The sequence below is a fragment of the Bubalus kerabau genome, chromosome 8 (assembly GCF_029407905.1).
Source record: "Bubalus kerabau isolate K-KA32 ecotype Philippines breed swamp buffalo chromosome 8, PCC_UOA_SB_1v2, whole genome shotgun sequence".
Classification (NCBI taxonomy): Eukaryota; Metazoa; Chordata; class Mammalia; order Artiodactyla; family Bovidae; genus Bubalus; species Bubalus kerabau.
The window spans coordinates 77,724,863-77,736,503 of record NC_073631.1 but is presented as its reverse complement, the minus strand read 5'-3'; the positions used below and the strand labels follow the sequence as shown (position 1 = coordinate 77,736,503).

Here is an 11,641-nt window from a genome sequence, read left to right as displayed (position 1 = left end):
AAGGAGTATGACAAGGCTGTGTATTGTCACCCTGCTTAATTTCTATGCAGAGTACATCATGTGAAATGCTGGGCTGGATGAATAACAAGATCAAGATTGCTGGGAGAAATATCAATAACCTCAGATATGCAGATGATACCACCCTAATGGCAGAAAGCAAAGAGGAACTAAAGAGCCTCTTGATAAAGGTGAGAGAGGAAAGTGAAAAAGCTGGCTTAAAAGTCAACACTCAAAAAACAAAAATCATGGCATTTGGTCCCATTACTTCGTGGCAAATAGATGGGGAACAAGTGGAAACAGTGACAGACTTTATTTTCTTGGGCTCCAGAATCACTGTGGACAGTGACTGCACCTATGAAATTAAGACACTTGTTCCTTGGAAGAAAATCTATAATAAACCTAGACAGCATATTGAAAAGCAGAAACATCACTTTGAGGACAAAGGTTCATATATTCAAATATATGGTTTTTCCGGTAGTCATGTACATATCTGAGAGTTGGACCATAAAGAAGGCTGAGCACCAAAGAACTCTGCTTTTAAACTGTGCTGGAGATGACTCTTGAGAGTCTCTTGGACAGCACAGAGATCAAACCAGTCAATCCTAAAAGAAATCAGCCCGAATATTCATTGGAAGGACTGATGCTGAAGCTGAAGCTCCAATAGTTTGGCTACCTGATGTGAAAAGCTGTCTCACTGGAAAAGACCCTGATTCTGGGAATGATTGAGGGCAAGAGAAGAAGTGGGTAACAGAGGATGAGATGGTTGGTTGGCATCAAAGACTCAACGGACATGAGTTAGAGCAAACAAACTCTGCGAGATAGTGAAGCACAGGGAAGCCTGGTGTGCTGCAGTCCATGGGGTCACAAAGAGTTGGACATGACTGAGTGAGTGAACAACAAAAACAACACAACATTGTAAAGCAATTTTCCTCCAGTTAAGTATAAATAGAATTTTTTAAAAAACCATATTTATTTTTAATTTTTATTGTTTAGCTTATGACTAACATTTGGTTTTTATAGGAGAACAACTTTTACTTTGACCAACATATTTGCTGCAAAATTTTTGCTGTCCATATTTATATATATTTATAATAACTTATGTACTTATCCTGATTCTCCACTCTAACCATATGCTTTAGATGGGACTGGCCTCCTTCAGGCTCTGGGTGTAAGCAGTCCTCAGATCTGGCTAAGGTCATGATGAATGGTTCAGGAGTGGGCATGTGGCCAATCAGATGTCCCAAGATGCAGAGACAGTTGCAGAGACTGTTGAGAGGTAGGCACGCAGTCTTTCCTACTGGATATCAACCTGGGAGAATATAATTCAGGAGCTTCTAGGAAAAGAGAAGATCCTACTCACAGAGTTTCGGTTTCTGGATCCAACAATGCCTATAGTTTTAATTAGTTTTATATTTGATTTTTGTTGTGTTTTGGTTTTTTTTTTTTTGGTTTTGCTTTTTGGCTCAAACCAGTTGGAGCTGTTCACATCAGTTGAAAGAGTCTTAACTGATACAATATGTTTTACAATTTTCAGTTAAGAGGACTGTAATCTTTAGAAAGAAATTGATGACAACTCTTCTCACAGTATATGTTGATATTTTCAATAACAATATATTATATGTCCTTACTTTTATTTTTAATAGTATTTTACTAAAATATTTATTCTAAAATGTTTGCTTTACATTTATATATAAAGATATTTAGCTAAAAATTATCAGTGGAATTTATTTCAAAAATCCTTTAGAGTATTTTATGTGGGATCACTCTTCTTTGGCTCATCCACAGTTTTTACTGCCTTCACCTTCTGTAAGGCTCCTCCTCGAATAGGCAGTTTCTTAAGAGCAATATCTGTATCAGCCAGAGGTCCTCCCACTAATCGGGCAGGAGTGCTTTCCACTGTTACTACCCCACCAGAGGGCACCTATAAAAGCAAAATTAAACATTTAAGAGTCCATTTATAAAAATTTTCACTAAGAGGAAAATTTATTCATCCTTTGGCTAACTTTGGATAAGACACAAAATGCATAGAGTAACTAGGAGGCAGTGTGTAAGAATGGAAAAATCAGGGCTTTGGGGCCTTTGCAATCAGGGCCAAATTATTTCCAGAAGAGAACACCAAGAACATTGGAATATGGCATGGATCTATTTACCAAGCAAAGGAGGCACTGCACATTTCCTGTCAATGAGATGTAGAGACCTACTTTGACTAGTGTTTACAGCAGTTTCTTGGGAATCCTGGAGGGCTAGGTCTGGTCTAAACCAGCACTAGGTAAGGGCAGGGATAAATATGCCTTAACTACTTGACATTTTAAAGCAAAAAGAAAAAGTATGAGACAAAACCTTATGGAAATAACATTCTTTGGGAACTAAATTCATTATCTATTAAGAAAAGTTATGGAGAAAAAAAAATCTTACTGTTGCGTTAAGGCCTTTAATATCTGTTCTGTGAAATACTGCATTTGGTGGTCTTTCACCATATCTAGAGGATTCTATAGCTTTCTCTTGAAGTCTTTTTGCTTTCTGAAGATTTTTAAATTAGAAAATAAAATTGTTATTAAAGCATTAACTATGGTACTTACAAAGAAGTATACAAAATATATTTGTGTCTGGTTTATAATTTATTAGCACTAGATCCAGCATTTATTCATTTAAGGTAAGAAAATAGTTATTAGCAAGTTATATCCTTTGCACATTGCAGGAAACAACTAAAAATGTTACTGAGATTTCCAGAGCTACTGGCAATATATGACCAAGGGATAAATTCCTAAAGAAATCAGGCTCAGTTTTTTGCACATGGTTGAATAAACTACTAAATTTACAATAGATGATGCATGTTTTCAAATTATTTTGTACAAATACTAATCCAGTACACTTAAATGTTTTAAGAATTCAGAATAATGCAAACTATATAATTTGCTGCAGTTACCTTCAAATTTAATAGTTGAGGCACTAGAACAGGTGAAATCCTAGGTAACAACTGATCTGTGTGGAAGGGTTTTCATAAACTCTTCCTTAAAAGTACAGGTAGTTATGAGGCTATTTTGTAAATAACATTGGGAAGAATTTTTCATGAGAAGGGGGAGACATGGTATCTTGAATAAGCTTGTTGTTAATTTTAGTTTTGCTATCTTAATATTGTTCCACTATTTTTGTAGGCTAATATATCATTTAATGATTTCATATTTAGAGGAAAAATTATCACATTATGTAAAACTGTATCCCAAGCACAAATGGAAAAAAGTAATGAGATTTTGGAACTCTATGGTGTTCTTACATATTTCAAGTGAACAATCAGCATTATAAACTTTTTAGATTACTTTCAAGCTTATTGCTGAAGCAGGTTATCACATTTTCTCAAATTCCTATTTAAGCTTTAATATAATGTTTCTTGTGGTGGTCACAGGGAAAACATCTTTGATCAAGAGGGCAATATGGACAGTTGTTTTTTGTGTCCTTCACTCTGCTTCTTACAGAATCAGTGAATAAGAAGGCTCAGAATGGAAAGCAGGAGCACACTCCTGCTTATTCCTGACTAACTCTCATCTCTTTTATGCAAACCAGGAACACCATCCTTGTATCACCCTGCTAAGCCAAATGAAACTCAGAGTGGTATCTTCTGAAACTGTGAAAAACGCTTAGTTTCAGTTATCATTTTAAACTGCAAATAAGGATCAACAGTGTTGGTATCCCACAGAAAGATCAACAGAAAAAGGTGAATGAATAGTTCCCTGAAAAATTCTGTCAGAGTTGGCTGGTTTTTGTGGTTATCATAATATTTAAAATAATCATACCTTTAAAGTTTTAGCATTTGATGTTCTGGCCAAGAAAGTTTCCCATGATTTATTAGCCAATTCTCTTTGCTTGTGTGTGGCTTGTATCTGAAATGAGAAAGATAATTAAGAGTTCATTTCTACGAAAAGATGCCAAAGGGCTTGAATACCTCTATTTTGAAGAAAGAGCTAGTTTTTGCCAACATAAATTTTAAGGCCAACTAGCAAAAAGATTAGAGTTTAACAACTTAAATAACGAAAGTCTTAAAACAAACAAACAAAATCCTTTCCTCACTATGTGGCCAAGGTTTGAACTGCTTCCCATGAAATGTAATGAAAAACTCTTGTTATAAAAATATAAAATATGAGAATAACAGTAAATGTTCTCAGCAAGACTGTTTTAAATAAGTATCACTTGCAAAAACAGAGTATAATCCAGAGCATGTTACATAAATGACCCAACAGCAAATCCACAAGAGAAAATAAAGAGATTTCTGCTGCCACTGATAATAGTTTAGGCAAGATTATATTGGTGGAGCTTCTTCTAATTTATGACTTCAGCAAGATAAGCAATTTTGTGAGAGTGCTGAGTTTGTTGTGGAGTTACAGTCTGAGAAATACTACTGACAAACTACAAAGACTGTGGTTCTCAAGACTCTCCACTAAATATATAATCAGAAAACACATGCCCTTGGTTGGCATATAGTATATTATTAAGCTTAAATTATGAACCTAAGGGTATTTAATTAAACAACTGCTAAAAAATAAGTGGGGTCAGAACCATGATAACAAATCAACGATAATCAGCAAATCAGCGATAGCTAGTCCACACAGCAGAATACTGCCACTCAATATAACTAATGAGAAGCAGAACTTCCATCAGGGATACTCCACTGAAGATCAAAGGAATGGCTTACATGGCAGTATCCTTGCAATAAAAACTCTCCAACAAATAAAACTTTTAAGAAGGGAGGTATCTAAGATGGAGTAGAATTTATAAGTGGATGCTAAGTTCCACTAGACGGAAGACATAAACATTTAACAGTATAAGTGAAAACATCAGGCAATAGAAAAACACTTTGGAAATCACCTTAAAGAGTACTAAATATTTAACTTTAGTCATAAAGGATCACCAAGCAGCAATAGGGAATCTATATCATCTCTGCATCGGTGGACAAGTTCACTTAGTCACTTAACCTATTTGCTCAAAAACTTCAGGTGTGTTGTTTCTCACCTGTGTAAAGCTTTTGGGGAAAAATGGCTTATATTTTCCCAACAGGCTTTTTCTGACTAGCTAAAGTCAGAGAGCACATTTACAGAGTGCTCACAGCATGTGATTTGGCACTGAGGTAAGGAGATGTGCCTCTGGTTGGCATACAAGTGAGGGCCTGTCACAGAGTGAGGGACAAGGGCCGACTTTCTCGTTGAGGTTAAACTTACAGTCACAGAGATACACTGTCAGAATTTTCTAGATGTGTGCACTTAAATAGACCACAATTTTTGAAACTCTGACATTTCAAAAATGGAAATGTAAGCCTTTAGAAATAAAATTATAATGTCATAGACCAGCAATGACTACAGTAATTGAATTTCAAGCTATTCACTCCATGTTTTCTTTCAATCTGTACAAAGACACAGAAAGTAACTATAAAAGAAAATCACAAAATGACTCTAAGTGCTGAAGCATTCACAAGTAAGGCAAATATACCTTAGGGATAATTTCAACTAGTTTATACACTGAAATTATTTTGGCTTACTTTTGTATATACTTTTTGTTCATTTTGCACATCTTGGCGTGCTTGGCTTTCAATCATCTCACTTTGCAGAGAAACAACCATCTTTCCAATATTTTCTGATGCTGCTGTAATAGATTCCAAAATTTTTTTGTCTGTGCTGACTGGTCTTAGCTTTTCTAATTTTATTTCTTCATATATTTCATTCCATATTTCTCCAATCTGTTATAGCAAAGTTTTAAAAAGTTAAATTAACCAAAAATAAATGATATACTTTTAGGTAACCTAAAATGTATTTGAGTGATCATTCCAAAGTTAACACTTACTGAACCAGCTTTTCCTAACTTACTCTTTGGGAATAAGTGGCACTGGGAATGATTTGGGGCAATACTTACATTTGAGTATTCAGGAATCACTTACCTGATGTTTTTCAATGATAAGTATTCACAGAGAAGGCTCTACTATCTAAGTGTAGTTCATTGCCATAATCACTGCCCTCTCCTTTATAGTCACTCTGTTTTCACAGCTGCACAAATTGTTGCTTTACTCTCATCCTCCTGAAGTACTGATGCTTTCCTTTCTAAAGCCCTGTTTGAAGGCTGGGTCAAGATGAATTTATAGAACAGTGAAGATGGAGATTTCTGGACTCCTGGTACCTAGTCATCCGAGAAATAGGGCCTTGTCCCTCATCTTCTAGCTAAGGTAATACTTGACCTAAAACTCTTAATATGTTGATTTCATCATGCTATAGCTCCACCTCATATACTGGGATATATGGAAATTACTGCATTTGAGTATGTTTAAATTTAGAGGAAAAAAATATTCACCCAGGATACGGGTAAAATTAAGCCTTGTTTTCCCTTTTTAAATAGAGATTTATTCATTTACAGCATTTAATACATAGTACTAATATTAGAAGAGAATGTTTACTTGAAAAGGCTTTCCTAAAAGTTCAAAGGCATTTATTTACCAAAAAGTATATAACCAGCGAAGTAAGCAACCCAGGACTATTAATTGATATTTGACCATTGGATAATGTAATGATAAAACAATACTTTAGTAAGTATTAATAATTTATTTTAATAAGTAGTAATTCATTCAATTCTAGCTCTTTTTAAAAAAAATTATTTTTGAAACTTTTGACTGCACTAAGTCTTCGTTGCTGCGTGTGGACTTTTCTAGTTGCTGAGAGCCAGGGCTACTCTTTATTGCCGTGCACAGGCTTCTCATTGCAGTGGCTTCTCCTGTGGCAAAGCACAGGCTCACTCTGGAGCACAGGCTCAGTAGTTGTGGTACCGGGCTTAGTTGCCCTGTGGCATGTGGGATCTTCCCAGACCAGGGATCGAACCCGTGTCCTTTGCATTGGCAGGTGGATTCTTAACCACTGGACCACCAGGGAAGTCCCAATTCTAGCTCTAAATACCCTTTTAAAGAGAAGAAATTATGTTTTAAAGATCTGTTAGGCTTCTATATCAGTAATGTCTATCTTCCTTTATAAACTAAAAGTTGGATGAAATCTTATCCCATGGAAATACCCAATAAATTAATTGTATGCTCCTTGAATAGTACCAGATGTAAAATGAAAACTAAAAACTATAGAGTATGTGGATTATTGCTCACAAATATGAATAGATCTTTCCCAACTGATGACCTGCATACTAGATTTTAATAACAAGGCTAAGAAGGTACTCACTTTAAAATCAAGATATCTATGTATGATACATAGAGTGACAAAATCTTCAGCAGACAAGCCAGGTAAATTTTCAAAATCTAAACAAAGTTTATAAAGAGAGAATTACTTTAACTGAGCAAATAATTCTAAAAGGCATATATTTATCATAAAAATGCAAATGATTCCTTTTGATTTCATCCTGATTTATGAAAATGTTACTTCTGTGAGCACCTGGCTTCCTCCTGTAACAAACCTCTGCCAGGTCATCCTTATGTAGTCATTAAAAGAGGAACGCTTTCTGTGCTGTGGTCAGACCATGATACTGTACTTTTACAGTCTTTAGAGTGAGGACTTTTTTCTTAATAAGAAGCGAAGTTAAGTCCTCAGGTGATTCAGAATTCTAGTATTTAAGTCTAATCATCTAAACTAACTGTCTTTAATCCTGACTGTACTCTGGAATTGCCTGGGGAGCTTAAAAAATACTGATGCCTTCCCCCAAATCCAGAGCTCAAGGGGGCAGCTGGTTGCATTGTGATAACAATGGAACATGCATTTGTCTATATAAAGGGACTTTTATTCATCATGTCTGAAAAACGGACTCCAAAGTGAAATCAATTCACAATACTCAGCAAAGAAAGAGAGGCTCTTTAGAATTTGACAAGTAACTTCTTACCTAGTTTGCCCAACACAGCATAAATTTTTGCTCTGATATTCTCAGCAACATCCATAACTGCAATAGTTGGGCAGTTAGCAGGCAGTGGTATGATTTTTTGCTCTTCTTGAAAACTAGTAAATAGAGGTTTCTTTGTATCTAATCATTGGATATCATAAAAATATAGAAAGGACAGATAAAAATTGTAGTAAATTAATAATTTTAAGATTTTAGTCTAGACATCATAAAATATACTAACAGAATACAGTACTGCCTGATACATGATTACTCTTTTAAAAACATAAGTAACCAGCAATTTTTCCCCATTCTGTTGGAAAAATTTAATTTTTACTATTTATGTAAAGTATAAAAATTTCACAAAATTACCTTTTAAAAGTGAAACCTTCACCTAAAAAACTTTTCTAATTTTGAGATCCAGAAACTGAACATGTCAGTTTAAAAATGATTTAATCTCCTATTTGCTTTTGGTTTCTATATGTTATCCTATAAATATAAAAACTATTTTATGATGTTATGGGTTAGAAGTTAGAAATAATAAAAATGGATTGAAGAGAGAAATCACCAGGAGTTAAAGGGGAAGTATTTTCACTTAAAAATAAACAATACTAACATATAAAATTATAATAAGAATCATAAAAGGTTTAGAAAATGTAATATAGCACTATGCTGCTGCTGCTGCTAAGTCGCTTCAGCTGTGTCCGACTCTGTGCGACCCCATAGATGGCAGCCCACCAGGCTTCCCCGTCCCTGGGATTCTCCAGGCAAGAACACTGGAGTGGGTTGCCATTGCCTTCTCCAATGCATGAAAGTGAAAAGTGAAAGTGAAGTCGCTCAGTCGTGTCCGACCCTCAGCGACCCCATGGACTGCAGCCTACCAGGGTCCTCTGTCCTTGGGATTTTCCAGGCAAAAGTACTGGAGTGGGGTGCCATTGCCTTCTCCGATATAGCACTATAGAATAGATAAATGAAATATAAATTCTGGTACTATAAACTTCATTAGAGTATAGTCATTTAAATTTATGACCATTGATTTATTTTTATTTAGAAAAGTTTCCTCCTTTACATAAAAAGTAAACTATAAATGAGAATCAACAGAAATGTACAAAATACCAGAAAAATTGTTCTTAAGCACTCTACTTTTTAAGCACTCAAATTTTATTGGTAAATGAAATATTACTGAAAATACTTACAAAAGCAGATAACCCAAAGAAAATGCTTTAGGAAGTCCTGTTAAGTTTTTTTTTCCAAGTTAAAGAATATAATCAATACCATTTCCTGAAAATATTCTATAAAAACATGAACCTACTAATTTACTTAGTTTTCTTTCAATCTGCAGACCCCTGTGAAAAGAACTTTAAACAAAGAGGTAGAAGGCCCCATACTTTCCTAATGTCTCTTTCTAAAAATACGGATCTAATTATTTCTACAAACAATTACAAATACACTTACCAACAATCCTCCCATATTTATCACGTTTTACTCCTAGTTCTTTTTCTTCCTTTCTCCACAATTTAATTAAAAGACTAGCAGCTGTCTGGTCCTTCTTCCCTCGCCAAGCATTGACATGAGCCGCAGTTTTGGGATTATCACAGAATTCAACCATTATTCCAAGTATTAGATTGCAGAATTTTTTTTGGTTTAACTTTTTCAAGGAAACAGAAAAAGAAAAATGTTGCAATAAATAAATATTTTTTAAATAAAAAAATAAAAATTTTAAGAATTATTGTCTTTTAAAAGAGAAATATTGTGTTAATCAGTAGGTTTTTTCCTAAATGACTGCCTTATAAAATCAAGACTCTAAGTATGATTTGTGACCATCTCCTGTTAAAATAGATACCATTGTAATGAGTTCATTTTCAAACAATAGAGACTTTTAAAAAACAGAAATAAAAAGATTGAATATAATTCTGATGTCATAAACATACCCTGAACAAAAATGTCACTGATTTAGTTCAATAGGAAAAAGAAATATTGAAATTAAGTGGAGCAAGGTCATCTGTGCTATACATAAGAGTGTAATTATAGGATCTTTTTAATTTACCTGGTTTATTAAAGTTTGTTAAGACTCATCCTTGCTGTAACCTCATTATTATTAAGAGACTAACTGATAGTAACTCCAAGTGGCAGTCACATGTGAAAATAAATCAAAACGAAGTATAATTTTGTAGTTTGAAACTCAGCAACCATAAAAGAGTAGATTAGCACTTAAGAAAAATTATCTTATTAAGCATATTTCCTGTTTTTCTACAAATAGTTTTCAGCAAACTAAAATTTAGGTATGCTGCTGCTACTGCTGCTAAGTCGCTTCAGTCGTGTCCGACTCTGTGTGACCCCATAGACGGCAGCCCACCAGGCTCCCCCGTCCCTGGGATTCTCCAGGCAAGAACACTGGAGTGGGTTGCCATTTCCTTCTCCAATGCATGAAAGTGAAAAGTGAAAGTGAAGTCGCTCAGTCGTGTCTGACTCCTAGTGACCCCACGGATGGCAGCGCACTAGAGAAGTCCAAATAGAGCAAAGGTGTCCACACAGTCATGGCTTCTGTGTGAAATATTTTTGGTTGAGAAACTCTTACAGTGTACTGCTAATAGAATATGGCAAAAGAAGCGTGTAACCTGTTGTCTGAATTACATACATTATCAGTTTCCTGTTTGATTAAATTATGGATAATATTACCTGCTTTAGGGAGTTATTATAACTTATATGGGGTTTCCCAGGAGCTACAGAAGACAGAGGTTCAATCACTGGGTTGGGAAGATCCTTTGGAGGAGGGCATGGTAACCTACTCCAGTATTCTTGCCTGGAGAATCCCATGGACAGAGGAGACTGGAGGATTACAGCCCATAGGGTCGCAAACAGTCAGAAACAACTGAGTGACTAACATACACACACACTGTCACATAGTAAACTCTCAGTAATATTTAACCTTTATGAGCAATTATTCAGTTCAGTTCAGTCCAGTCGCGTCCAACTCTTTGTGACCCCATCAATTGCAGCACACCAGGCCTCACTGTCCATCACCAACTCCCGGAGTTCACTCAAACGCACGTCCATCAATCCTGTGATGCCATCCAGCCATCTCATCCTCTGTCGTCCCCTTCTCCTCCTGCCCCCAATCCCTCCCAGCATCAGAGTCTTTTCCAATGAGTCAACTCTTCGTATGCGGTGGCCAAAGTATAGGAGTTTCAGCTTTAGCATCAGTCCTTCCAAAGAACACCCAGGGCTGATCTCCTTTAGAATGGACTGTTTGGATCTCCTTGCAGTCCAAGGGACTCTCAAGAGTCTTCTCCAACACCACAGTTCAAAAGCATCAATTCTTCGACACTCTTTTCTTCACAGTCCAACTTTCACAATCATACATGACCACTGGAAAAAACATAGCCTTGACTACTGCTGCTGCTAAGTCGCTTCAGTCGTGTCTGACTCTGTGCGATCCCTTAGACGGCAGCCTACCAGGCTTCCCCGTCTCTGGGATTCTCCAGGCAAGAACACTGGAGTGGGTTGCCATTTCCTTCTCTGCTTTTCAATATGCTATCTAGGTTGGGCATAACTCTCCTTCCAAGGAGTAAGCGTCTTTTAATTTCATGGCTGCAATCACCATCTGCAGTGATTTTGGAGCCCAAAAAATAAAGTCTGACACTGTTTCCACTGTTTCCCCATCTATTTCCCATGAAGTGATGGGACCAGATGCCATGATCTTCGTTTTCTGAATGTTGAGCTTTAAGCCAACTTTTTCACTCTCCACTTTCACTTTCATCATGAGGCTTTTTAGTTCCTCTTCACTTTCTGCCATAAG

General features: G+C 35.9%; 1 protein-coding gene across 2 annotated transcripts in view; it reads right to left on the bottom strand.

The window, feature by feature from the left end:
• Positions 1-961: 961 nt before the first annotated feature.
• The window catches only part of CFAP69 (cilia and flagella associated protein 69), a 59,837-nt gene continuing 49,157 nt past the window's right edge, over positions 962-11,641 (bottom strand). Inside the window, exons 17-23 of one of the 2 annotated variants that reach the window (XM_055590647.1) lie at positions 9,298-9,490; positions 7,849-7,986; positions 7,197-7,273; positions 5,528-5,725; positions 3,792-3,878; positions 2,416-2,520; positions 962-1,921 (exon numbers count right to left, since the gene is read on the bottom strand). In XM_055590647.1, coding sequence (XP_055446622.1) covers positions 1,751-1,921; positions 2,416-2,520; positions 3,792-3,878; positions 5,528-5,725; positions 7,197-7,273; positions 7,849-7,986; positions 9,298-9,490 — 969 coding nt within the window. In that variant the 3' untranslated portion in view covers positions 962-1,750. The remainder of the gene's footprint in view (positions 1,922-2,415; positions 2,521-3,791; positions 3,879-5,527; positions 5,726-7,196; positions 7,274-7,848; positions 7,987-9,297; positions 9,491-11,641) is intronic. The other variant, XM_055590649.1, reaches the window with a different exon arrangement.